Genomic DNA, 25,962 nt, shown 5'->3' with positions numbered 1-25,962 from the left:
GCGGACGCTGCATGTACATCAGCCGTTTGAAGGACATCGTTTTCCTATAAATACTATCAAACTTTAACTTTGGACAATTCATATATACAGAGTAAAAATGACCGGAGAGAGTAAATGTTGGTATTTTTTAATATAAATTTGGTCAACTTTACTAAGTTGGACTTCAGGCTATGGTCGGGATCCAAAACATGCATGGAACATTGAAACTGCAAGTACAGAGCTTTCCATATGTACACTCCTCGTGAGATAAAAACAATAAACAACTGGGCCCGCATGTCAGGAGTACCTTGGTTCTTCGTCCTCGATCAACTCTGCTCTCTCAAGGCCTCCTCCTCCGCCTACGGAAAAAAATTATATGAGACCATGTCTTACGGTTAGCAGGTGAGACCCGTCCTAATAGATGACACGTGGCATAATATAGGAGTTCATTAACTAAATAGATTCATAATTTCGCAGCAACCAAAAGAGGAAGATAGACTCAGCATGCTGACACATGATATTTTACTGTCCATCTTGGCGAGAGTCGATGTACGCACTGCTGCACGGACAAGTGCGCTGTCATTGTCAACACAGTGGAGGCGCCTTCCTTGGTTGCTGCCCGAGGTCAGCATTAATGCCAAAAAAATCCATCCAATTCCAGGCCTCAACCCTATAGAGGTGAAGGACACGGAGGAAGCAATGGCCTCTCTAACCAAAGCAACCCGGAGTTTCTTGGGTAACCGGCATAAAGAATCCAGCATCTCTACTCTACTCTGCATCTTAAGATCTACCTGATCAACACTTTCTTGCACGAAGTTGGCCCACTCATAGGTGATGCAACTGACAGTGGTTTGTTGAAAGATTTGGATCTTACCATTCTTGATGAGGTAGATGCTTTGGACCGTAGTGAGGAGGATATGCTGCAGCGAGCTCAAGAAATAGATGGCTTTTTCATTGCCTACCCTAGTGTGCTCCACTGCATCACGCGCATTGACAAATTGGATACGCACCATCTGTTGTTTGAGTGCTACAAGCAACTTAAGCATCTACGCCTCTCTCGGTGTGATACTGGTGCACACTCTCCATTTAAGATTGATGCACCAAACTCAGAACTCCGTGTTCTAGAACTCGCCAAGAGTCGTTTTGAGAGACTTGAGTTGGTCTGCCTTCCAAAACTGGAGAAGCTCGGATGGAATATTTGGGAATCTCACGAAGCTCCTTTGGCCTTTGAATTTGTCCCGTCTCTTGGGGAACTAGAATTCTTGTGTGATGCGATGTGTGGTCAACCTGAATTTAAATTAAGCGAGCTTCTACGTGGGACAACTTGCGTACATACTCTCACATTGGATTTCAAAGGAGAAAACGTAAGTTGTAATTTGTCTCAGCCAAGTACTCGTATTTTTTTCCCTTTTTGCGTTCATTATGTTTTCATCTATGACAGAGAATCTCAGCACTGTGCTTGAGAATTATATACTCCTTTCATTTTTATATACAAGACCACAAACTCAAATAACAGGTACCAATGTAAAGTTTAATGTCTGCTTTGAAAGTCAGCATTTCTTTTTGTTTACTGGGATCATTAATACCTCACATGCATGCAAGAAAACTGAGTGGAGGAATTAGCTGACTCCCATTATGACTGCATGCATGCAACTATTAAACATGATGCAACTATTAATTTTGCCTCGATTACTAAGCCATGTTGTTCATATTTGTTGATATTCTGAAAATGTAGCCTGTACGAGTCTTATTTGATGATATTTGTTGATACTCTGCTCATGTGAAGTGATTAGTTAGCAATTTGGACCGGTGAATGGAGTCTGGTACATGTAAAACGGTTCTGGCATTGTCATTTCTGAGCATATTCTGTAACTGTAGCCTGCAAGGGGATTGAGCACATCTAAATTGTTTACCAGTTTGGATAGGTGGGTGGAATCTGGCACATGTCAGGTGTTTGCCATTATCAATTCTGAGTCTCCAGTTACCGTGAAAACAGCTGTTATGACATGGCTCGCATCGATGGAGTCAATTCTTCTTGACTCTTTTGGATCTTAATGCAACCCATGTCACTTAATCTATGAAAATCCCACAGCATTGTAGCCTATGACTGTCTAGTGTCTACTGCTCTATGAATATCCATTTTAGCTCATTTGCTTTTAATCTATTAGCAGTGGTCACCATTATGTATTGCCTGTGAATAAGCATTTCAACTCATTCACTTTGAATCTGTCAACAACAGTCGCAAGTGCTTTTTTGCTTCATGATTATATGTTGCCATGATGATTTAACATGATTAGCTGATGCTGAACAAGTTATATCATTATGACTATGTGAATTCGTTAGTGGTCATGCACTTATTTCCAGAAGTAGCATTTACACTGCAGCTCCTATCATATATATGATACTGCTTGACAATTTGGACAGGTGAGAATTGGTCTTCGTGTTCTGACACGACCTATGCCAGAGAGACTACCAACTATGTACAGGACCCTGGGGGAGAACTATAACGAGAGAGTGCTGCCTTCAATCATTCATGAAACACTCAAAGCTGTGGTTGCCCAATACAATACCAGTCAGCCAATCACACAGAGAGAGGTACAACTTCACAATGTTTGCTGTGTGTACATGTTTTCCATGCTATAGGAGATAATAGCTGGTCTTACTTGAAATATGTTACTGACTCATCTGTCATGTGATGGCAGGCTGTGAGCAGGGAGATCAGGAAGATTCTGACAGAGAGGGCGAAGAACTTCAACATCGCTCTGGATGATGTGTCCATTACCAGTCTCAGCTTTGGTAAGGAGTTCACTCATGCCATTGAAGCCAAACAGGTTGCTGCTCAGGAAGCTGAGCGTGCCAAGTTCATTGTTGAGAAGGCTGAGCAAGACAAGAAAAGTGCAATTATCAGGGCACAGGTAAGCAAAACAGGGGCTTGATATTTCTCTTTAACACTACTAAACCTACTTATCCTGTTTACTGTTTGAATCATAGTTACTAGAGGCATGTTGCCAGTGTTCTTTATGTCTTCATAGCTTCATCATATATTCCGTTACATTTGTTTAGTTTTGGTAGCGCATTTGAGCCAAACACTGGTAGAAATGTACATTCCATTTGTTAAGTTTGTGGTACATGGTTTCCATATGGCTTCACCTATTTTCAGACTTCCATTGGTAGTTAGTAGAGGCATATTGCTAGTGTTCTTTAAGTCTTCATCTTCATATATGTCCCTGCATTTTCTGAGTTTGGGAGACTTGAGCCTGACTCTAGTAAATTTGTACATTTCATATGATGATTGGATTGCTATGTCAATAGTTTAGTTTTGAACTTCCAGTGGCATGTTCGTATGACTGAACATAGTTTCAGACTTCCAGTGCTATGTTCATAGGACTGAATATAGTTTCAGACTTCCAGTGCTATGTTCACAGGACTGAATATAGTTTCAGACTTCCAGTGCTATGTTCACAGGACTGAATATAGTTTCAGACTTCCAGTGCTATGCTCAGAGGACTGAATATAGTTTCAGACTTCAGTGCTATGCTCATAGGACTGAATATAGTTTCATACTTCCAGTGCTATGTTCATAGGACTGAATGTAGTTTCAGACTTCCAGTGCTATGCTCATAGGACTGAATATAGTTTCAGACTTGCAGTGCTATGTTCATAGGACTGAATGTAGTTTCAGACTAACAGTGCTATGCTCATAGGACTGAACATAGTTTCAGACTTCCAGTGCTATGTTCATATGACTGAATTTAGTATCATACTTCCAGTGGTGGTATGTTCATATGACTGAATTTAGTATCAGACTAACCATTTTCTATGTTCCAGTGTCACTTCCAGTGGTAGTTAGTATAGGCATATACTGCTAGTGTTCATAACTCTGTACAATTCTTTTCTTTACAATTGCTGAGTTTTGTAGCACTTGCCTAACACTAGGTTGTACATTTCACTTGTTTAATTTTAGAGCACCTGATTCGAACGCTGATTGATGAGCCTTTGTGTATCTGAACAGGGAGAGGCAAAGAGTGCAGAGCTGATTGGTAATGCCATTGCCAACAACCCTGCTTTTGTGGCGTTCAGGCAGATTGAAGCCGCCAGGGAGATCGCCCACACCATCGCAGCCTCCAACAACAAGGTGTTCCTCGACTCGGGCGACCTGCTGCTTGGGCTCCAGTCGCTCAAGATGTTGAACAACAACAACAAGAAATGAGACTCGCTTAGTTTCTAGCATTCCCGACCTGAAAACAAGAAAGACGCCCTCGCTACTGTGAATTATTTGTGCACTTTTCAAGTGAACCTGTCAGCTACTATTGCTGTGCGTAGCTTATAACGTCTGGGCGGTTATGTGGTGATTGTTATGCTGGCTGTTTCTTCTTTATGCCCATCAAAGAACTTTGAGATGCTAATCCACGAAAAATGAGTTGGATAGGAGAGAATTTGAATAAAGTAGCTCTCGGAAGATATTGGCTTGGTTCATTGGTGATGTGACTTATCTGACGCATTGCCCTCTTGCTTAGTTTGCTTGCGGAATGCCATTGGTTCTGCTGCCTTTCATTTTACATACACCTCTGGTGGAACACATACCGGGGGAACTGCAAGCCAGGCTGCTTTGGGCCTCTTCGTGGACTCCATAGAAGTCATATAGATTAAACATTGCCCAGACTGTCATCGTTTATGCAGTTCACAAACATCCCATCTGGTTCACAAACTGTAGGTTACCTCGAAGTTTGACCGATTTTATATAAAAAAATCAACATTTATACCATATCAATATCATTAGATGTATCATGAAATTGACTTTGGCATTGTATAACTGTAGTATTGTACTCCCTCGTGTCTTTTTACTCCATATAGAAGATTTTGTTGAAGTCAAAGTTAGTAAACTCTGACCAACGTTATAGAAGAAAATAGCAATATTTGCAATACAAAAACAATATCATTAGATGTGTCATACATTTATTTTTCGTATTGTGTAACATTAGTATAGTAGATATTAATATTTTTCCATATAAATATGGACACTGCTACGCGTCCGCCAGATGATAAACCGATTAGATCGGCCGGCTCTGCAGCTGTCGGATGCCATCCGAAACAGCCGTCCGATCAATTGCCCAGCCAACCAAGGACCTTTGCCACAACTAGCTTGTTGCGCTCGGGGGCTATGCAACAAGGACCTTGTCGCAAAGGTCTGTCAAGACAGCACCGCTGCCCCGCCATGGCCTGAGCGCCGGAGTTGTCGTGCCTCCTTCGACTCAACACCTTGACCAGTTATCTCCACTCCGGCACGACGACGACAAGCTCTCACGCCGAGCACTCCTGGGACGATTTCTGCAACCGAAGTTATGTTTTTGAAACATGCATCATGTTGCGATGCTTGGCCTCATACGTCGGACGCTCCTCCGATTTTGCAACCGGGACAATGTTTCTGAAATAAGAACCCTGTTGCAGAAGAAACTTCTTCACCGTCATTTTTTTCTTTTGAAATCAGATCTTTGTTGCAGAAACCTTTGGAAACAATACGCTTGTTGCAAAAAAAGGGGACTCCATGTGACTTGTGGCTAGCGTGAGCGCTCAATAAAGATCGATCCGACAGCTAATCAGATAGCGGACGCTGCATGTACATCAGCCGTTTGAAGGACATCGTTTTCCTATAAATACTATCAAACTTTAACTTTGGACAATTCATATATACAGAGTAAAAATGACCGGAGAGAGTAAATGTTGGTATTTTTTAATATAAATTTGGTCAACTTTACTAAGTTGGACTTCAGGCTATGGTCAAGATCCAAAACATGCATGGAACATTGGAACTGCAAGTACAGAGCTTTCCATATGTACACTCCTCGTGAGATAAACAAACATAAACAACTGGGCCCGCATGTCAGGAGTACCTTGGTTCTTCGTCCTCGATCGACTCTGCTCTCTCAAGGCCTCCTCCTCCGCCCACGGAAAAAAAATTATATGAGACCAGGTCTTACGGTTAGCAGATGAGACCCGTCCTAATAGATGACACGTGGCATAATATAGGAGTTCATTAACTAAATAGATTCATAATTTCGCAGCAACCAAAAGAGGAAGATAGACTCAGCATGCTGACACATGATATTTTACTGTCCATCTTGGCGAGAGTCGATGTACGCACTGCTGCACGGACAAGTGCGCTGTCATTGTCAACACAGTGGAGGCGCCTTCCTTGGTTGCTGCCCGAGGTCAGCATTAATGCCAAAAAAATCCATCCAATTCCAGGCCTCAACCCTATAGAGGTGAAGGACACGGAGGAAGCAATGGCCTCTCTAACCAAAGCAACCCGGAGTTTCTTGGGTAACCGGCATAAAGAATCCAGCATCTCTACTCTACTCTGCATCTTAAGATCTACCTGATCAACACTTTCTTGCACGAAGTTGGCCCACTCATAGGTGATGCAACTGACAGTGGTTTGTTGAAAGATTTGGATCTTACCATTCTTGATGAGGTAGATGCTTTGGACCGTAGTGAGGAGGATATGCTGCAGCGAGCTCAAGAAATAGATGGCTTTTTCATTGCCTACCCTAGTGTGCTCCACTGCATCACAAAGCTTTCCCTATACAATGTACGCATTGACAAATTGGATACGCACCATCTGTTGTTTGAGTGCTACAAGCAACTTAAGCATCTACGCCTCTCTCGGTGTGATACTGGTGCACACTCTCCATTTAAGATTGATGCACCAAACTCAGAACTCCGTGTTCTAGAACTCGCCAAGAGTCGTTTTGAGAGACTTGAGTTGGTCTGCCTTCCAAAACTGGAGAAGCTCGGATGGAATATTTGGGAATCTCACGAAGCTCCTTTGGCCTTTGAATTTGTCCCGTCTCTTGGGAAACTAGAATTCTTGTGTGATGCGATGTGTGGTCAACCTGAATTTAAATTAAGCGAGCTTCTACGTGGGACAACTTGCGTACATACTCTCACATTGGATTTCAAAGGAGAAAACGTAAGTTGTAATTTGTCTCAGCCAAGTACTCGTATTTTTTTCCCTTTTTGCGTTCATTATGATTTCATCTATGACAGAGAATCAACATAGCTATAATTTATTTGATAATCTCAGCACTGTGCTTGAGAATTATATACTCCTTTCATTTTTATATACAAGACCACAAACTCAAATAACAGGTATCAATGTAAAGTTTAATGTCTGCTTGGAAAGTCAGCATTTCTTTTTGTTTACTGGGATCATTAATACCTCACATGCATGCATGCAACTATTAAACATGTTGATAGTACGAGAAAATATCATTAATTTTACCTCGATTACTGTTGGTGGCCTTGTATAGATGCAAAACGTATATTCCATAGTGGCCTTGTATATAAAAATGAAAGGAGTACTTAATTTTTAAATCCTCTGACCAGCTTTGGATTCAACCTGAAATGAAGCAACTCCTCCCTGCATTCAATAAGATAAGGAAGCTATCCGTGCGTGGCATCTTTGTTGAATTCAACCTAGAATGGACAGTAGCTTTTCTTGTGGCGGCACCATGTATTGAAATGTTACATATTGAGGTGATCTCTTTGGCACTATTTTCCTCTTTAATTATATTGCTTTTGTGTCCTTCTCAACATTTAGAGCTTACTATAGATTTCCACTTTAACGGAAAGTGATTTAATGCTTACATATGCACTGAATTGGTCACACAAATATAGGTATGGGAACATACATGTGATTTGGGTGAAAAAAATCAGACGGTGGTACCCTAAAAGAAGGACTCCTCGGTGGAAAATGCACTTCGATGGATCCAGGAACTCTCTTTTGAAAGAGCTATAATTTATTGGCTTTAGGTCACTACAACATCAATTTACGTTTATAAGATCCATTCTAGAGCGAGCCCCCAACATGCAGAGGATAGTTCTGAAAGGAGACGAGCAATGCGGATATTGTGATGCTCTTGACACGCCACCTCGTCTTTCAAAATTTCCGAAGAAGAATGATGAGCAAGAAATAGTGGTTAAGCGAATTCGAGATGGCATATTCTCACCGCAGATATTTTTTGATGAATAAGAAGATGCTATAAATAGTTAAAGATGGCATATTTTCTAGCAAAAAGTATTTTATATTTAGGCTGTAATAAACTCCATGTCAGGGTGGTATCATATGGTAGTGAATCCCCAAAATTTCCTGGTGTGAATTTGATTTTATATTTGTGGGAAGATGCAACTAAACATGCATCACGTGAAGTATACACAATTAGACTGAGACGGCATGACCGTTTCAAAGGAAGCCTGCAAACTCTTTTCTTTTTCGTGTCTCAGTTTCACTGGCCACATGATATCTCAATGCCTAGGACCATCAATCTAACTGTAGTTTTCTTTGATTATTAGGCCCAACAGGGTTCATACACACGCCCTCTCGTGAAGCACGGAGTTACACATGCCGACTCGCATCAGCATACGACATGGCCGGCCATCCTCTTGATTGTCGTGGTGACGGTCTAAGGTGGGAATCCATCCCAGATGTCCACTAGCGCCACTCCGGCCTAGCTTGAAGCACTAGCTGGTGTGACTTCCGAAAGATTCATCATCAATATGGCGATTGTAACATTGCTTCACGTCCAGGGTAAAAAGCTTTGTCGAACTGTTTCTATCACCCCAACACAGGATCTCCCTATGGAATACCACATTTGTCTTTTCTCACTAAATAGTAGGTTTCAGTATGAAAAGAGCAAGCAAAAATTTAAAATGCGTAGGGAAGTTCGGATGAGTCGACCCTTAGTGCGGTGTGATCGGTTTTACTTACTACGGAATATTTACTTTTGTAAAGTCTGTGCCACGTGCCATACCATGACCGCGGCTATGTAGTCAAAATACCAAGTTGAGAGAGGGCTTTGGAAGTCATATTTATGAATTGCCTTCCATCAAACCTGTCAAATTGCCCAGAGCCCTCACCAGGTCACCGTGTTTCAACGTATACATCACCACCGACAGCCAGCCTCCATGCTTCTGGCTCTTGAATATTGTAAAGATGTTCCGACATCTCCTTCGGGCGCGAGAGTCCAAACACACCTTACATATTACATGCAATAAATGTGTTCTTCCGGATTGTAACAAATTCTTGGTTGAACACATAAGCTCTATCGTTTTCTGATATACACGCACACACATACACACATGGTCTTCACATTTTTGTGTGGAAAAGTTTTCACATTTTCCCCAAGTAATACTGAACCGTAGGTTACGCACTTAAAGTAACTAAGCTATTTGATTTGAAATCTAGAAGCTCCTATATTTTTTGAGAATGACAAGGGGTATAAACCCCACTGGTTGTTATATTACTCGCAGGCAGGACATGGCAGTCATACAATGTTTTTTTGGCCAGGAAGTCATACAGTGTTTTCAATGTTTTCATCCAACTGATAAAAACAAACAAGGTAAAATTGCTGAGAAAAAAGAGGGAGAATATTTGCCATGCTAGATCATGGCATCGAGGAAAAAGGAGCGAACATCCATGAGCTCATCGTGTTGGGGATGTCAAAGTACTTGCCCCGGATGAGGGTGTCGCTGGCCGCCCTCCAAAGAATGTCGGAAGCACTCCAATTCATCGTGAACTCGCGGTAGTACATATATTTCGTTGGTTATTAATTCTCTCACGGGCATGCCTCCACATGGGGCCCACCACCCCCATCGTTTCAATCCTCCCCCTCATCTTCTTATCCATTCCCCGCAGCCGCTCACTCCCTTCTCTCTCCCACCGTCCCAAAGCACGTCCAGACCCCAGATCTCCGCCGGTCCTTTTTCCTCTGGTCCATTGCCGCTCCGCAACCAGCAACTTCCTCCGGCAACCCCCTACCCATGCGAGGTGGCGCTAGCCTTCTCTCCCGCATAGCACACTGGCCTCGCCACTCCCTGTGTGTGTGTGTGTGTGTCTCCCACGAGCTACGAGGCCGATGTTGCGAGCCTCCATCGGCCGCGCTTGCGAGCTGGGAACCGACGCGAGAGCGCGAACTGCGGTGATGCGACCTGCACTCTACGGAGCTGCGGGCGACAACATTTTCTCGGATCAGCCGGTGAAAGTGCTGGAACCGACATGCATTAGTGTTGCGACCAGCAGGCATCATGGCGAGCTACAACCGACGATGACATTTTTTAGGCAACAATCATTGCTGCCTGCTACGAGCGGCGACGTAAATTGTTGCGTTGGCATGGCGGGATGCTGACGAGCGAGCTATAACCGATGTTGCAAACTCAGCCGCAACATGCTGGAAATGGCTATGTAGTGTTTTGGAACCGGTCGGCAATAATGCTACTCCGTTCGTTCACTATTATAATATGTCCTAACTTTTTCCTGATTCGGATGTATATATAATCGCGCCAATCAGACAGTGCACGTGCAACCGGCCGATCCCTAGTGCCGGTCGGCTGACGCCTAGCAGTGGCCTATTTTAATCTTGCAGGGTTAGTCATCCAATTTCGGAAGGCAGACCAATTTCGGATTTCAAAGTACTCGTAGTATGTAGTACAAAGCTTTTCATATATGTATGTATTCGACCACACCAGTCCGCGAATGTTCGGCTCATCTATGTGCTAAGAATGCTTGCACATTGCATGTGACAGAGAGTTCACACGGTCTCCTCGCTCAGAAGACGCAATTCCCGCACCAAACCCCTAAACCTTAGAGCCGCGGTCCACCTCCTACAGGCCACGCCATGAATGATTGATGAGGTACTCGATCGCGCCCTAGGATGATGGTGAATTCAAGATCACGACTTCTTTGGATGAGATTTCTCTGCTCCCCCTCACCCATCGTGATAGGATTGTTCAATTTGGTTCTGGAATAATCAGCAACGCTACAAAGATGGTTTCTGGGGGAGTCACTCCTAAGATTATGAGGTGCAATGGGCGCACTGAATTCTCCAATGTAAGAAGATATGACCGAGCCTGTTTGTTCCTAATTTGTTGTCCAACTATCGTGCAAAGATTTATCCTCTAAGCATGTGTTGTAGAGGCCATTAGAATTTCTTGTTTTAGGAACACGTGCTAGATAATTTCGCAGCAACCAGAGGAATTAATTTGTGGTCTGAACTACCTATGAAAGTATGAATTTATGAATATAGCCATTCAGTAACTAAAAGGATCCATAATTTCGCAGCAACCAGAGGAGGAAGATAGACTCAGCATGCTGATGGATGCCATTTTACTGTCCATCTTGTGGAGAGTCGATCTAAGCACAGCTGCAAGGACGAGCTCGTTGTCTACACGGTGGAGGCGCCTTCCTTGGTTGTTGCCTGAGATCAACATTGATGCCAAAAGTTTCCTACCAATTCCATGCCCCAACCCTATTAAGGCAAATGATATAGAGGAAGCAATGACCTCTCTAACTAAGGCAACCAGGAGTTTCTTGGTTAAGCGACATGGAGAATCCAGCATCTCAACTCTGCACCTTAGGATCTACCTCAGCAACTCTTCCTTGAGCAAAGTTGGCCCACTAGTAGGTGATGCAGTAGAGAGTGGTTTTGTGAAAGATTTGGACCTTGCCATTCTTTACAGGAGTAATATCTGGGATTGTGATGAGGAGGGTATGCTACGGCGAGGTCAAGCAATAGATGGTTTTTTCAGTGCCTATCCAAATGTGCTCCATTGCCTCACAAGGCTCTCTCTATACACTGTACGCTTTGAGAAATCGGACATGCACCATGTCCTGTTTGACTGCTGCAAGCAACTGAAGCATCTAGCCCTTTACCATTGTGATATTGGTGCTAACTCTGTGTTTAAGATTGATGCGCCCAATTCAAAGCTCCTTGTTCTCGAACTCACCTATTGTCGTTTTGAGCTACTTGAGTTGGTCTGCCTTCCGAAATTGGAGAAGCTTACATGTAGCACTTGGGTATCTCGCCATGCTCCTTTGGCCTTTGATTTTGTCCCGTCTCTTGGGGAACTAGCACGCTCATGCGATGCGATACCTTGTCAAAATGAATTTAAATTAAGTGAGCTTCTGCACGGAACTACTTGCATACATACTCTCAAATTGTGTTTCAAAGGAGAAAATGTAAGTTGTAGTTTATTTCCACCAAGTATTCACATTCTTTTTTTTCCTTTTTGTAGTCACTACTTTCAGATATACACTGTATATGTATTTATGCAAGATAAATAATCAATATAGATTTATTTTATTATCTCTAACCACAGATTTATTTGATAATCTGATCAATATAATTGTGAACTATATGTTCTTATTTTTTAAATTTCTTTATCATGTGATCAGCTTTGGATGCAACCTGAAATGAAGCAACTCCTCCCCGCATTCTGTAAGCTAAGGAAGCTTTCCGTGCATGGTATCTTTGTTGAATTCGACCTTTTATGGACGACAACACTTGTTTTGGCGGCTCCATGCATCGAAATATTGCATATTGAGGTGATATCTTTGTCAGTATTGTTCTCCTTAATTATATTGCCTTCTTTCCTTCTCAGCATTCAGAGCCCTATTGTAGTTCTTCATATATTTTGGTGGAAATATGTTTAAAACTTACATATGTATTGAATTGGCCACACAAACACAGGTTTGAGAACATATATGTGATGCGGATGACAAGTCCAGAAAGCTGTACACCGAGAGAAGGACCCCTCAATGGGAAATGCACTTTGACGGCCCTAAGAACAGGTTTTTGAAAGAGCTAGAATTTTCTGGCTTTAGGTCACTTGAACAACAATTTACGTTTATAAAATCCATGCTGGAGCAAGCTCCGAATTTGCAGACAATAATTCTGAAAGGAGATGAGCGATGCGATTCCTGTGATGCTCTTGATACACCTCGTCCATTGAAATTTCCAAAGAAGGATGAGCAACAAATGGTGGTCAGACGAATTCGAGATGGCATATTCTCACCACGGATAATTTTCGATGAATAAGTACTGAACTAGTTAAAGAGGGGCATATCTTAGGTGTAATGATATTCAATATTTAAGTAGTAGAAACATCATGTATGCTCCAGTTATGCAAATAAATTCTCTTTTTACCGAAAAGATGCAACTAAACACACGTGCAAAATGCGCACATGGAGAAACCACTAGTTGATTGCCCCGCAAAAATGAAAAGAAATGAGCAGTTGATTGTGTACAAAACGATTCACTAAGCCATCGAACTGGGAGCTGGACACGTGTCTGCAAAACCTTTATTTTCATGTCTCAGTTTCTTCAGGTGACTTAGGCCCGGTTTGGTTCATAAGTCCTAATACTTTTTTTAGTCCTAACTTATAAGTCTCAAGTCCCTAAAAAGTCCCTATCTATTTGGTTCCTGGGACTTAATATGGACTAAAAGACCATATTACAACTATAAGTCCCTATAGGTCCCTCCTTGAGAGTCTTATTTCATAAGTCTCAAATGCCCACTTTAAGTCCCTATAAGTCCCTCCTGTTTGGTTTAAATGGAACTTATAAGGACTTTTTTAAGTCCGTAAGGGCATCTCCAGCCGTTGGCCCCCCCAGGACGCATAAAAATTGCCCTCTGGGAGTGAGCCGGCGATACAATCAGCGCTGGGGGCGGTTTTGCGCCCAGTCGTCGCCCCCAACTCGCCCCCAGGCGCCGAAATTGTCCCACTTTGCAGCCCAAATTCGGCGAATAAACGGCCCATATGGGCGAGAATAGGCCCATATTCGGCATGGTTTCGCCGTGTCTCGGCATTCAATTATCAACACAATTATTTCTTATCACATATTTCATCACAGAAAAATCAAATACTTCAACAAAATAGTACAACAACAAATAGTTCAATACAAATTATATAGTTCAACAAATAAAAACTCGTATTTCAACACACGGCGTCCCCCTTGAGCCTCCATAGGTGCTCAATCAGATCTTTCTGCAGTTGATGATGCACCTGTGGGTCTCGGATCTCCTGACGCATACTAAGATAGGCAGTCCAAGTTGCCGGTAGCTGGTGATCAACTTCGGCTAGAGGACCCTGCCTGTAGTATGGTTCAGTGTCAAACACTGGGTCTTCTTGCTCGCTCTCGATGATCATGTTGTGCAAGATGACACAGCAAGTCATAATCTCCCACATTTGATCTTTGGACCAGGTCTAAGCGGGGTACCGAACAACAGCAAATCGAGATTGGAGCACACCAAATGCCCACTCGACATCCTTCCTGCAAACCTCCTGAAGCTTCGCAAACCAGACGTTCTTGCCTCCTGCCACAGGGTTTGAGATCGTCTTCACAAATGTCGACCATCTCAGATAGATGCCGTCAGCTAGATAGTACCCTTGTTGTATTGGTGCCCATTGATCTCGAAGTTCACCGGAGGAGAATGGCCCTCAACGAGCTTGGCAAAAACAGGAGAGCACTGCAGCACATTGATGTCATTGTGAGTTCCTGGCATACCAAAGGAGTGCCAAATCCAAAGGTCCTGTGTGGCTACCGCCTCAAGCACCACACTGCAACCGCCTTTGGCGCCTTTGTACATCCCCTGCCAACCAAATGGGCAATTCTTCCATTTCCAATGCATGCAGTCGATGCTTCCAAGCATCCCAGGAAATCCTCTTGCTGCATTCTGGGCTAGATCCGAGCAGTGTCTTCCGCATTGGGTGTTCTCAAGTATTGTGGCCCAAACACTGCCACCACTCCCGACAGAACTTGTAGAAACACTCTATGCTGGTGGACTCGGCCATGCGCCCATAGTCGTCGAGTGAATCACTGGGAGCTCCATATGCAAGCATCCTCATCGCTGTCGTGCACTTCTGGATGGAGGTGAATCCAAGAGCGCCAGTGCAATCCATCTTGCACTTGAAGTAGTTGTCGAACTCCCGGATGGAATTCACAATCCTGAGGAAGAGCTTTCGGCTCATCCGATAACGGCGCCGAAATGTTCTCTCGCCATGAAGTGGAGCATCGGCGAAGTAGTCGGAGTAGAGCATGCAGTAGCCTTGGAGACGATGCCGGTTCTTTGCTTCACCCGCCCCGGCGCCGAGCCACCTCGCCGTGGCTTTTCATTGCTCGCCAGCAGCTGGGCGAGGGCGGCGAGCACCATGAGATGCTCTTCTTCCTGGACGTCGGCCGCGGCTTCCTCCTCCAGCAGCGCGGCGAGCTCTTCCTCCTCATCCGAGTCCATCGCCGAGACAGGCAAAACGCCGAACACCTTGCGCTCGGTGGGCGTGTACCCGCCGTTAAACCGCGCCTCCGCGGCCGGAAACGCCCAGCTGCTGTAGGAGGGGCTGCCGCGGCGAAGCGCTGCTATTTTCCGACGGGGAATGGCTATCTAGCGGAGTAGGGCGGCGGCCGTCGCTGGGATATAGCTAGTGGTGGCCGAGGACGCGGGGGGTGCGAGGCGAGTCGGGGGAAGAAAACCTTGACTTTTCCCCTGTCGGTGTGGGCCAGACATGCTTTTCCCTAGCGCCGGAGCCCCCAACTGCGTCCGAACCGAGAAATGCTACAGCGAGGCCAAGCAATAGATGGTTTTTTCAGTGCCTATTCTAATGTGCTCCATTGCCTGACAAGGCTCGCTCTATACACTGGACGCTTTGAGAAATTGGACATACACTATGTCCTATTTGAGTGCTGCAAGCAACTGAAGCATCTAGCCCTTTATCATTGTGATATTGGCGCTCACTCTCCGTTTAAGATTGATGCACCCAATTCAAAACTCCTAGTTCTAGAACTCACCTATTGTCGTTTTGAGATAGTTGAGTTCGTCTGCCTTCCGAAACTGGAGAAGCTCACATGTAGCACTTGGGTATCTCGCGATGCTCCTTTGGCCTTTTATTTTGTCCCGTTTCTTGGGGAACTAGAACTCTCATGTGGTGGACGATGTGGCCAACGTGAATTGAAATTAAGTGAGCTTCTACATGGAACCACATGCATACATACTCTCACATTGGATTTCCATGGAGAAAATGTAAGCTGCAGTTTATTGCCATCAAGTATTCACATTCTTTCCGCATTTTGTATTCATTGTGTTGTCACAACTTTCAGAGTTACATCGTATGTGTGTTTATGCATATTAGAGAGCCAACATTTCTTTGATAGTCTCATCAATGTGCTTGTGAATTATTCAATCTTACTTATTTATTTATCGTTTGATCAGCTTTGGATGCAACCTGAGATGAAGCAACTCTGCACCGCATTTAATAAGCTAAGTAAGCTGTCTGTGCGCTGTATCTTTGTTGAGTTTGACATTTTATGGACGACAGCGTTTCTTGTGGCAGCCCCATCTATCGAAATATTACATATTGAGGTGACGCATCTCTCAGTATTTTCCTTGTTATGTTGCCTTTCTTTCGATCGCAATTTTCAGATCTTACTCATTTTTAGCTTATTTTCACTTATTTTTAGCTAAAGCTGTTTAAAACCGAAATCCTTCTAGATATATGTAACAAAGTTTTATCCAAATATAGGTGTGGGAACATGCATGCGATGTGGATGATGAGTTCAGACAACCGGACTTCCTTGAGAGAAGGACTCCTGAGTGGGAGATGCACTTTGACGGCTCCAAGAACTGGCATTTGAAGGAGCTAGAATTCACTGGCTTTAGATCACTAGAACAACAATTTATGTTTATAAGATCCTTGCTAGAGCGAGCTCCCAATTTGCAGACGATAATTCTAAAAGGGGATGAGCAATGCGAGTACTGTGATGCCCTTGATACACCACCTCGTCCTTCTAAATTTCCAAAGAAGGGTGAACAAGAAATGGTGGTTAGACGAATTCGAGATGACATATTCTCGCCACGAATAATTTTCGATGAGTAAGGACCTGTAATAAACTAGTCAGGGAAAGCATATCTCAGGCGAAACATATTCGATATCTAAGTAGTAAGAAACCCGAAACATTATTTGTTCCTCCAGGTGTGGCTGGTACCTTTTGCAAAGTTGCTATGCTAGCGAAGCCCCCAAGCTCCTCGTTGTGAAAAATGAATTTTCGTTTATTGGACAGATGCAACTAAACTGCTTCATGCGAAATGTAATGCACTAGACTAGACACAACATTATGTATGTGCCATATTTTGGGTGCTTTTATACGCTAGTTCTTGAATCCTGGATCTCAACTCTGCACCTTTAAGATGCATCTGATCAACACCATTTGCGAAGCTGAAGTCGGCCCACTGGTAGGTCAGTAGAGAATGGTTCGGTGAAAGAGGAGGTTCTGCACCACGAGATAACAAGAGGAGGTTCTGCAGGCCTTGTACTACTGACCACCAAACCATTTCGTTTCTCGTGGAGTCGGTTCGGCACCTTTAACATTTTGTTTCTCGTGAATGATTTTGTTTTGCTAAATAAAACAAAACAAAATGCAGAACCAACTCCACGAGAAACACTGCTACTACTCTGTTTCAGTAGCGCGACTTCCTCCATTTAATCTATCCTAGATTCATCGTTGTTTTCATAGAAAAAAAATAAGATTTCACTGCTCCTTAACGCAGCATCAAAGCAATGTATTCTGCAAAATAGTTCAGCCGTCCGACTCAAAAACAAAAAAAGAGTTTCAGCCGTCAAGTCAACAAAAGAGACTGGAACGACTGGATGAGACTTGCTTGCCCTGCAACTCTAGTATCTTGTGCCGCCCTACTCTGTAAATGGGCAAGGAAGGGGTGCATTCAGAGTTGAATGAAATTTCTCCAACATTGTTTCCATTTTTTAATAACCAATTGAGTACATTTCTTCCTAATCCGCGACCATCAGGCGGTCACCAAAATTCCATATTATGTGACATATATTTGTCAGGCACATCCACGTACAGCAGCAAGATTTCAATCATAGTACATACCGTAGCACGGCACTGCTACAAAAGAGTAAAAACCAGTAAATCTCACTGAACCGTGAACCCACTCTACTGACTACTATGCATTTCTAAGACCAGCGCTGTTGTCTTGCGTAGAAGCACCATCAAACTCATCCTCCTCCGACAGAGTAGTCAGCTCAGAGAAGACGTGGTGAGAATCCGCAGCTACAGGGGTGTGCTCATCGTCACAGAAGAATGGCCTCGAAGGCACGTGCAGGCCGTCAACACCACCTTCGAGCATCTCTATGGCCTCGCTCATCGTCGGCCGATCATGAGGCTTCATCTGGATGCAACATAGCCCAACGAGACAAAGCTCCCTCTCCAACTCGTGCATCTCATCTGCCGCAGATATCTCACCCACTTCTTGTTGCCTTGTTAGCCTGTCGTACACCCAGGACGGGTAGTACGCCTGGCTTGAGTTTGATGCATTTGGGTCAGCATTCCAGCGTCCTCCTGCCATTTCCAGTAGCAGCATTCCAAAGCTGTAAACATCAGATTTGCTGGATACCACACCAAAGCTCCGAGATACCATCTCAGGAGCTATGTACCCAATGGTTCCCCGCATGGCACTCGACGGCACAAAGCTGTCATCCCTTGGGTACAGTTTGGCCAGGCCGAAATCAGCAACTTTGGGAACCAAATTGGTATCGAGAAGAATGTTGTGCGGCTTGATGTCAAAGTGCAAGATTTGCATGTCGCACCCCTGATGCAGGTAGTTGATACCCCTCGCAATCCCCAAAGCAATCTCATTGAGCTTGTCCCAAGAGAAGCTCCTCTCCGACGAAAAGATGTATTTGTCAAGAGAACCATTAGGCATATACTCATAGATTAGGGCCCTTCTCATTTCCTCCGAGCAGAACCCCATGAGATGGACCACATTGACGTGGTGGATCTTGCCAATGGTGGAGACCTCACTTATAAAATCTTCTCCGTTGCAATTGGAGCTACCTGCTAGCATCTTAACAGCAACATGGATATCTCCTGGGAGAAGAACACCTTTGTAGACTGAGCCATAGCCCCCTTGGCCCAATTTATCTCTGAAATGCCTTGTTACTGCGGTGATGTCTGTGTAGCTGTACCTGATTGGGCCCACCATTTGTTGCATCCGCAAGAACTTCTCGACTGCATCAATTGTTATCCTTGTTCTCCAGTACTTGTAGGCAAGGAAAGTCAATACCACCAGTGGCGGCAGCATGAACCTGCATAGTACTGCATAGGCAAATTTATGCAGTCTTTAGTAATAAGCTTTGATGATCAACAAACTGCAAATTTCCCATTTTGGGATGATAGAACAAACAGATAAATAAAGGGACTAATAGTTAATCAATAATAAATGGCTGTGAAGTACCAGCAGTTATTGCAATCCACTGGGCAATCCACATGGGAATTGTTGCATATGCATATTTTCCAGGTATACTAGGAAACAAACGAGTTAGCAAAAGATCCAAAATCTTTTCCCACGTATAGCTTCTAGACTTCAGTCGACTGATTAATTCGCTGCAAGACCATGCCAAGGTTCAGAAAGGAAATTCATTAATTATGTAACAATTAGATGATGTAGACCAAGTGTGTGAGCGTGTGTTGGTGCGTGAGAGAAACAGAACAAGCAAGATTTCCAATACTCACCCAATACTGAGCAACGGCAAGGGTCCAAAGCTTGTAACAAGATCTTGCCGAAAACTAACTGCAAATCGTTTCTCATGGATTCCATGACATCTCCATAATTTGCATAATATGGCGATCTCTCGCCTTCCAAAATAATCACACCCAGGTATCCACAGGAAGGCTTGAGGGCGAAAATGTCAGTGGGATCACGAATCAGCACATAAACAAAAGAGGAGCTCGTGCTGCGGCAAGCAACCGGTAAGTAGGGACTATTGTTCCTGACCTCCTGCGAGCAATTCACAAAGGTAGCAAACATAACTGAGCGAGGGGCCAGTTCATACATGTACTCCGAGCCTTCTAACCTATAAAGGCCAAAGAGGTAAGGCTGCGGGTTCCGGCGAGGAATAGGGCAGCTGCTGCTCAAGTCCAACTTGGCATCGACAACCAAGAAGGAAGAATTGGCATAATTTATCTCAGTCACAAAGTATGTCCAGCTGTTGATCGTAATGGTAGCCCTGCTATCGGTGCAAGCCAGCTCGTAATATGTAACTCCACACTCGCCTGGATCACCTCTCCAGCGGAAAGGGTACTGGACGTCTTGCAGATGGCCGCAAGAAAAAGGAGGACAAGCAGGACGACGCCCCTGGATATCAGCTACAAGAACTGCAAGCACACAAAAGAATGTTATGGCCTTCAAGGTAGCAGAACCACGAGCCTCACCAGGAGTTGCCATGGTTCGCTCTTGTTCTGCCTTCTTTTCAAGTCCACTCTTGTAATGCTATGATTCTTTCGTCCTTATGAAAGAAAAAGAAACAAGTGTATAACAGGTGGGAGTCACTTTCCAAAGAAATATCAAGCGAGCACAATTAGTATGCTCTTGCTCACCAAGACAAATGTTCTTTCTCCAAGCCACCAAGGGCAGGTAAACAGTTTCCGTAACACCCAGAAAAAAATAGTGCCGTCATCTCATAAGGTACTACTGCACTGGCATATGAATTAAACTTGACAATCTTTACACAAGATGCACATATTACAACAACAACAAAGCCTTTAGTCCCAAACAAGTTGGGGTAGGCTAACAAGGTGCACATATTATGCCACAACATTCTAATCCTATCAAGAAAATACACAACAAATTCTGCTACGAAGCACGGCCAATTCAAATTGTGCCGAACATTCATTTTGTCTTTTTTTGGGAATGATAGATTTATCTTTTGAAAATGTCCACATCTGTAGTGCGGCCACACGAACATTACAGCTTTCCAATATTCTCACATAGCAACTATTCCTCGCCCAGTTGGTTCTTTATTTCCACAATCCCTCTGGCTGATAAGATGGGACGGGAGTGGACTGGAGCAAATCTACAATCACACTCAGACAACTATAGCACACATTATGCCTCCTATCAAGAAAGTACACAACAAATGCTTCAAAGAATGGCCAATTCAAATTGTGCGGAACATGGATTTGTGTTTTTTTGGGGATGATAGATTTATCTTTTGAAAATGTCCACATCTGCCTGCAGTGCAGCCACATGAACATTACAGCTTGCAAATATTCTCACATAGCAACTATTCCTCGCCCAATCAGTTATTTATTTCCGCAACCCCTCTGGCTGATAAGATGGGACGGGACTGGACTGGAGGAAGTCTACAGTCACACTCAGACAACTATAACAGGGCAGGATGCTGCATTATTCTCCGCAGGCACACGGCTGGCAGCTTCACCTTCATGTCCTTCTCCGTTACAGCAAACCAAGATGAGTAGTACGTCCAAGTTGTATTCAATTTGAATTTGGAATTTGGTGCCATGATAGATGCATCTTCTGTCCATACCCAGAGTGTGACCACTTGAACATGACAGCTTAGAAATATTTCCACATAGCGACTTTTCCTCACCCAATTGCTTGTTTATTTCCAAACTTGCCCCTCGCTGGTGATTGGACTGCAGCAGGTCTACAATCACACTCAGACCACTATAACACGGCAGGAGGCTGCCTTCACAACCATAAAATTAACCTTGGGCACAAGGCTGCCAGCTCAACATGAGTAGCTCTGTTAATTTCAGCAAAAAGTGCTGATCATTTACATATTCCACTTTGAGGAGAGCATTTTATTACACACAGTTGTATTGTCTTGCTATTGCCATGCCTTCACCTTCACCTTTCCATCTCCGCTTCAGTACAGACAGACGACTAATTTCTTTCTATAGCCATCGCCATGGCTTTTCTTCTCAGCCATGGCTACAACTTCAACAGTTTTGGGTGAGCAAGATTGATTTTTGTGATGTCATCTCATAAGGTGCTACTGCACTAGCATATGAATTAAACTTGACAATCTTTAGACAAGATACACATATTATGCCACAATTTTTTTAATCCTACCAGGAAATACACAACAAATTCTGCCTTGAAGAACGGCCAATTCAATGTGTGCCGAAAATGGATTTATAATTTTTTGCCATGATAGTTGTATCTTCTGAAAATGTGCACCCCCGCAGTGCAGCCACATGAGTATCACTGCTTGCAAATATTTCCACGTAGCAACTTTTGCTCGCCCAATTGCTACTGACAATCCGTCTGGCTGATAAGATAGGACGTGAGTGGACTGGAGCAAGTCTATAATCATACTCAGACAACTGTAACCTTCATCTTCACGTTCATGTCCATCTCTGTTACAGTAAACCAAGATGAGTAAGTCCAAATTGTATTCAATTTGAATATGGAATTTGGTGGTACCCTGGACGCATCTTTTTTCCACACCCAGAGGGTGACCACTTGAAACATGACAGTTTAGAAACATTTCCGCATAGCAACTTTTCCTCACCCAATTGCTTCTTTATTTCCAAACTTGCCTCCCGTTGATGATTGGACTGCAGCAAGCCTACAGTCACACTCAGACAACTATTACACGGCTGGAGGCTGCCTTCACAACCAGAATTCTCCTCGGGCACAAGGCTGCCAGCTCAACACGAGTAGCTCTGTTAATTTCAGCAACAACCGCCGATGATTTACATCTTCCATTTTAAAGAGATCATTTTCTTACTCATACAAAGAGTTGTATTGTCTTGCTATTTCCCTGCCTTCACCTTTACCTTTCCATCTCCGGTTCAGTAGAGATGACTAAATTTCTTTCCATAGCCATAGCCATCATCATAGCTTTTCTTCTCAGCCATGGAATCGACATGGCCACAGCTTCAACATTGTGGGGTGACCAAGATTTCTTCAAACAGTGCCCATGGTCCCGATGCAGCAAAAATGGGCCTGAGATCCGGTTTCCGCTCCAACTTGAATCCAGCAATTCATCATGTGGAGCAACATGCGTGAAGATAGAATGCTCTGGCCAAGACACTGTCCTACTTCACCCATTTCTTGGCCCATTCAATGTCACTGCCATAGATTATAGTCGTGCCACACTTAGCATCGCCCCGCTTGTGCAAGCATGCCATAAAGTTCAGAAGTTGATCTCGCAAAGTGTACCAGCCAACTCCAGCCATCAGTGTAGTCTCTACGGTGAACCATGAAAGCTTTTAGGCTGTTCAAGGGAGATCCCGCCAATTCACAATTTTATGGCTAGCCCATTCTCCTGCCTTAGCAACGCAACCCACTTCTCATATTTGGTGAATGCTAAACAACCCGTGTATGTTCTTCCATTGAACTGCAGAGTCATCTCAGATGTTGTCCTTCCGATATTAGGTAGCCCAGAGCTTTGGCAGCTGGAAGAAGAGGCCCAGAGATTTTATGAGATGAAAGTCTGCTGGTATACAGGGTCATCATCCGTTGCCTTCAACTGCACACGGTGCGAACAAGATGGGCGACCCTGCGCATTCAGCTCACAAAGGAATCAAACATTTTGTGTGCCTCATCCTCACGGTATCGTTTCTAACAGAACAAAACCTATTTTATGTCTTAACATAGTTTAATACTTTAAATGCTCTCAGGAATCTCCAGTTTTTATAATTCAGTTATTAACTTCTGCTTGAATCTTGTAACTTCCAGGAGATTCTCTGCTATCATATTTTTCTGAATCAATACAGCATAGCGCAACAGAATCTCACAAATTAGACTAACTACCTATAAAGGGAATAATGGCATGTTTCCCCTAGCAACATGCAGTTATATGTTTACAAGTTTCAGAATTGTGCGAAGTCCTAACACTCTAATGGACATGCATAGGGCCCAACTTAATTGCTAAGAAAAAAACCCGAAACCGTAGCAATGTAAAATTATGCATGTTCAAGATGTCCTATAGTTTTATCAGATGATGCGGGCCGGTATGACAGACCGGTGACCATGAGGTGAGAAATAGATGCTTTTGTAACCTTTATACACACTACCTTACCTAATCAATCTCCAGTAATGGCTTCCGTTAGTCACCAGAGATAGCACCATGAAAAAAAAATGCTTCTTATGTTATATTTTCTAACAGGAATATGGCTTCTGATGATATCAGATGAATGTAAAGACCATTTATCTCTTACATATATAACTAACATTAATAGGATGTTCCTAGAAAACCAAACTTTATCCTATCCCATTGGCCATGTAACAATGTTGGTCTTACTTCCTCCTACTCATACAGATATTCTGCCTTCATTTCAAAACAAAGTTATTTTGCCTTTTATGCACTACTAAAACCATCAATGAGATCTTATTGTCCTCTTTCGTATTTGCAGGTTCACATGTCAAAATCATTGCAGGTACTACTTCAATTCAAATTTTCCTTATGCTACACTTTTTTTTGGAACAAAAAAATGTATCTGCTACAGATAAATTATTTAGCTATTCTCACTCCTACATTCTCTTATCCACATTAAATCTGTAAGCTACGGCTTTCTATCATAAGACAATGTGCTGACTACCTGTACACTGTATTTATGCAGCTACATCATCAGGGGGTGCCTTTGTTGTTCTTGTGTTGATGGTGGCTACCGCACTCTATCTTTCACTGAAGACAAGATATAACAGAGAGATACATTTGAAGGTTGAAATGTTTCTCAATACACATGGAAAATCAAAAACCACAAGGTACACTTTCGCTGAAGTTAAGAAGATGGCGAGACGGTTCAAGGTTAACTTAGGACGTGGTGGATATGGAAGTGTATACAAAGGCGAGCTACCAAATGGAGTTCCTGTAGCTGTCAAGATGCTAGAGAACTCTATAGGAGAGGGACAGGAATTCATCAATGAAGTTGCAACTATTGGACTAATCCACCATACAAATATTGTCCGCCTCCTGGGATATTGCTATGAAGGAACAAGACGGGCTCTTATTTATGAATTCATGCCTAACGAGTCACTGGAGAAATACATATTCTCTCGTGACTCTAATATTTTTCAGACTCTCTTAGTACCTGAAAAAATGCTAGATATTGCTTTAGGCATTGCACGAGGAATGGAATATCTACATCAAGGATGCAACCAGCGCATTCTCCACTTTGACATCAAGCCTCACAACATCTTGCTGGACTACAACTTCAATCCAAAGATTTCAGACTTTGGCCTAGCAAAGCTGTGTGCCAGGGACCAAAGCATCATTACATTAACTGCAGCAAGAGGCACAATGGGCTATATTGCACCGGAGCTATATTCCCGGAACTTTGGGGGCATATCCCACAAGTCAGACGTGTACAGTTTTGGCATGCTGGTGTTGGAGATGGTGAGTGGTAGGAGGAACTCAGACCCAAGGACTGAGAGCCAGAACGAGGTATACCTCCCGGAATGCATCTATGAGGAAGTTATCGCTGGCCAGGACTTGGCGCTTACAGGGGACACGGCAGAAGAAGAGAAAGAAAAGGTTAGAAAACTAGCCACAGTGGCACTGTGGTGCATCCAGTGGAACCCAAAGAACCGTCCCTCGATGACAAAGGTGGTAAACATGTTGACAGGGAGGTTCCAGAATCTACAGATGCCCCCAGGGCCTTATGTCCCATCCGAAAACCATGCTATCCCTTAAAAAACATGGAGAAAAGCATCACCATGATTTTAGTCTACATGTTGGTTGGTATTGGACAGCACAAGCATGCACCTTATTTCTATCTGTCTACTCTAGAACCTGTTGTACCAATAATCAGTTGTGACCATGTGATAGTTGAAACATATGTGATTCATATTGAACTTATTCAGTAGTATGGTTGCTTGTCACTGTGCATGTATGCCATAGTTCTATCCTGACAGCTGAGATACAAAAAATCTGTCGATTACCTTATATTCTGTAGTTTCAGTGATATAGGAATCCCCCAGATCCAATTTTTCTGCAGTGCAGTCATCCCCATGAAGAAGATGAAGGCATGACCTCGTCACTCCGGAATCTACAAAACCAAAATTCTCCCGATATAAGAAAATGTTAAGGCTGCACATGCTTTGCCTCCAAGAATACACACCTTCCGTCCCTACAATTTTTGGATCTGTAAATAAATGACACTGTAGTTTTCTAGTACTAGATCCGTACCAAACTAATACACTCTCATGGTTTGTAAACATGGGTTTTATTGCCACCTAGTATAATAGAGCAAATTATCAGAGACTTGCCTTAGTTGTGCCCGGGCTGGCATTTCACCGAACACCTGAAGGGCGCATCGCACAGGCACAGGAGCAGAGCGGATTGATTCCCCTCGACCTCGTGCGTCGGCCGGACCCAGGGTC

The 25,962-nt window shown here is 43.5% G+C and overlaps 2 protein-coding genes and 1 pseudogene across 3 annotated transcripts; 2 read left to right on the top strand and 1 right to left on the bottom strand.

The window, feature by feature from the left end:
* Positions 1–1,792: 1,792 nt before the first annotated feature.
* Positions 1,793–4,193, top strand: LOC125533137 (prohibitin-2, mitochondrial-like). Its single transcript, XM_048696897.1, has 5 exons — positions 1,793–1,816; positions 1,858–1,929; positions 2,404–2,574; positions 2,682–2,894; positions 3,992–4,193. Exons 1-5 carry the CDS (start codon positions 1,793–1,795, stop codon positions 4,187–4,189), a joined length of 678 nt encoding a protein of 225 aa, XP_048552854.1. The 3' UTR covers positions 4,190–4,193.
* Positions 4,194–17,545: 13,352 nt separating this feature from the next.
* Positions 17,546–20,411, bottom strand: LOC125529632 (annotated as a pseudogene).
* Positions 20,412–22,221: 1,810 nt separating this feature from the next.
* On the top strand, positions 22,222–25,438 carry LOC125529637 (rust resistance kinase Lr10-like). 2 transcript variants are annotated; one of them, XM_048694069.1, is made up of 4 exons: positions 22,222–22,937; positions 23,014–23,190; positions 23,994–24,017; positions 24,201–25,438. In XM_048694069.1, exons 2-4 carry the CDS (start codon positions 23,064–23,066, stop codon positions 25,271–25,273), a joined length of 1,224 nt encoding a protein of 407 aa, XP_048550026.1. In that variant the 5' UTR covers positions 22,222–22,937; positions 23,014–23,063; the 3' UTR covers positions 25,274–25,438. The 2 variants fall into 2 exon arrangements, with proteins under 2 accessions (XP_048550026.1, XP_048550021.1); XM_048694064.1 differs by having other exon boundaries at positions 22,224–23,190.
* Positions 25,439–25,962: the final 524 nt, after the last annotated feature.

This window comes from Triticum urartu, chromosome 1, assembly GCF_003073215.2.
Source record: "Triticum urartu cultivar G1812 chromosome 1, Tu2.1, whole genome shotgun sequence".
In the NCBI taxonomy this organism is placed as follows: Eukaryota; Viridiplantae; Streptophyta; class Magnoliopsida; order Poales; family Poaceae; genus Triticum; species Triticum urartu.
This window is presented reverse-complemented; position numbering and strand designations above follow the sequence as displayed.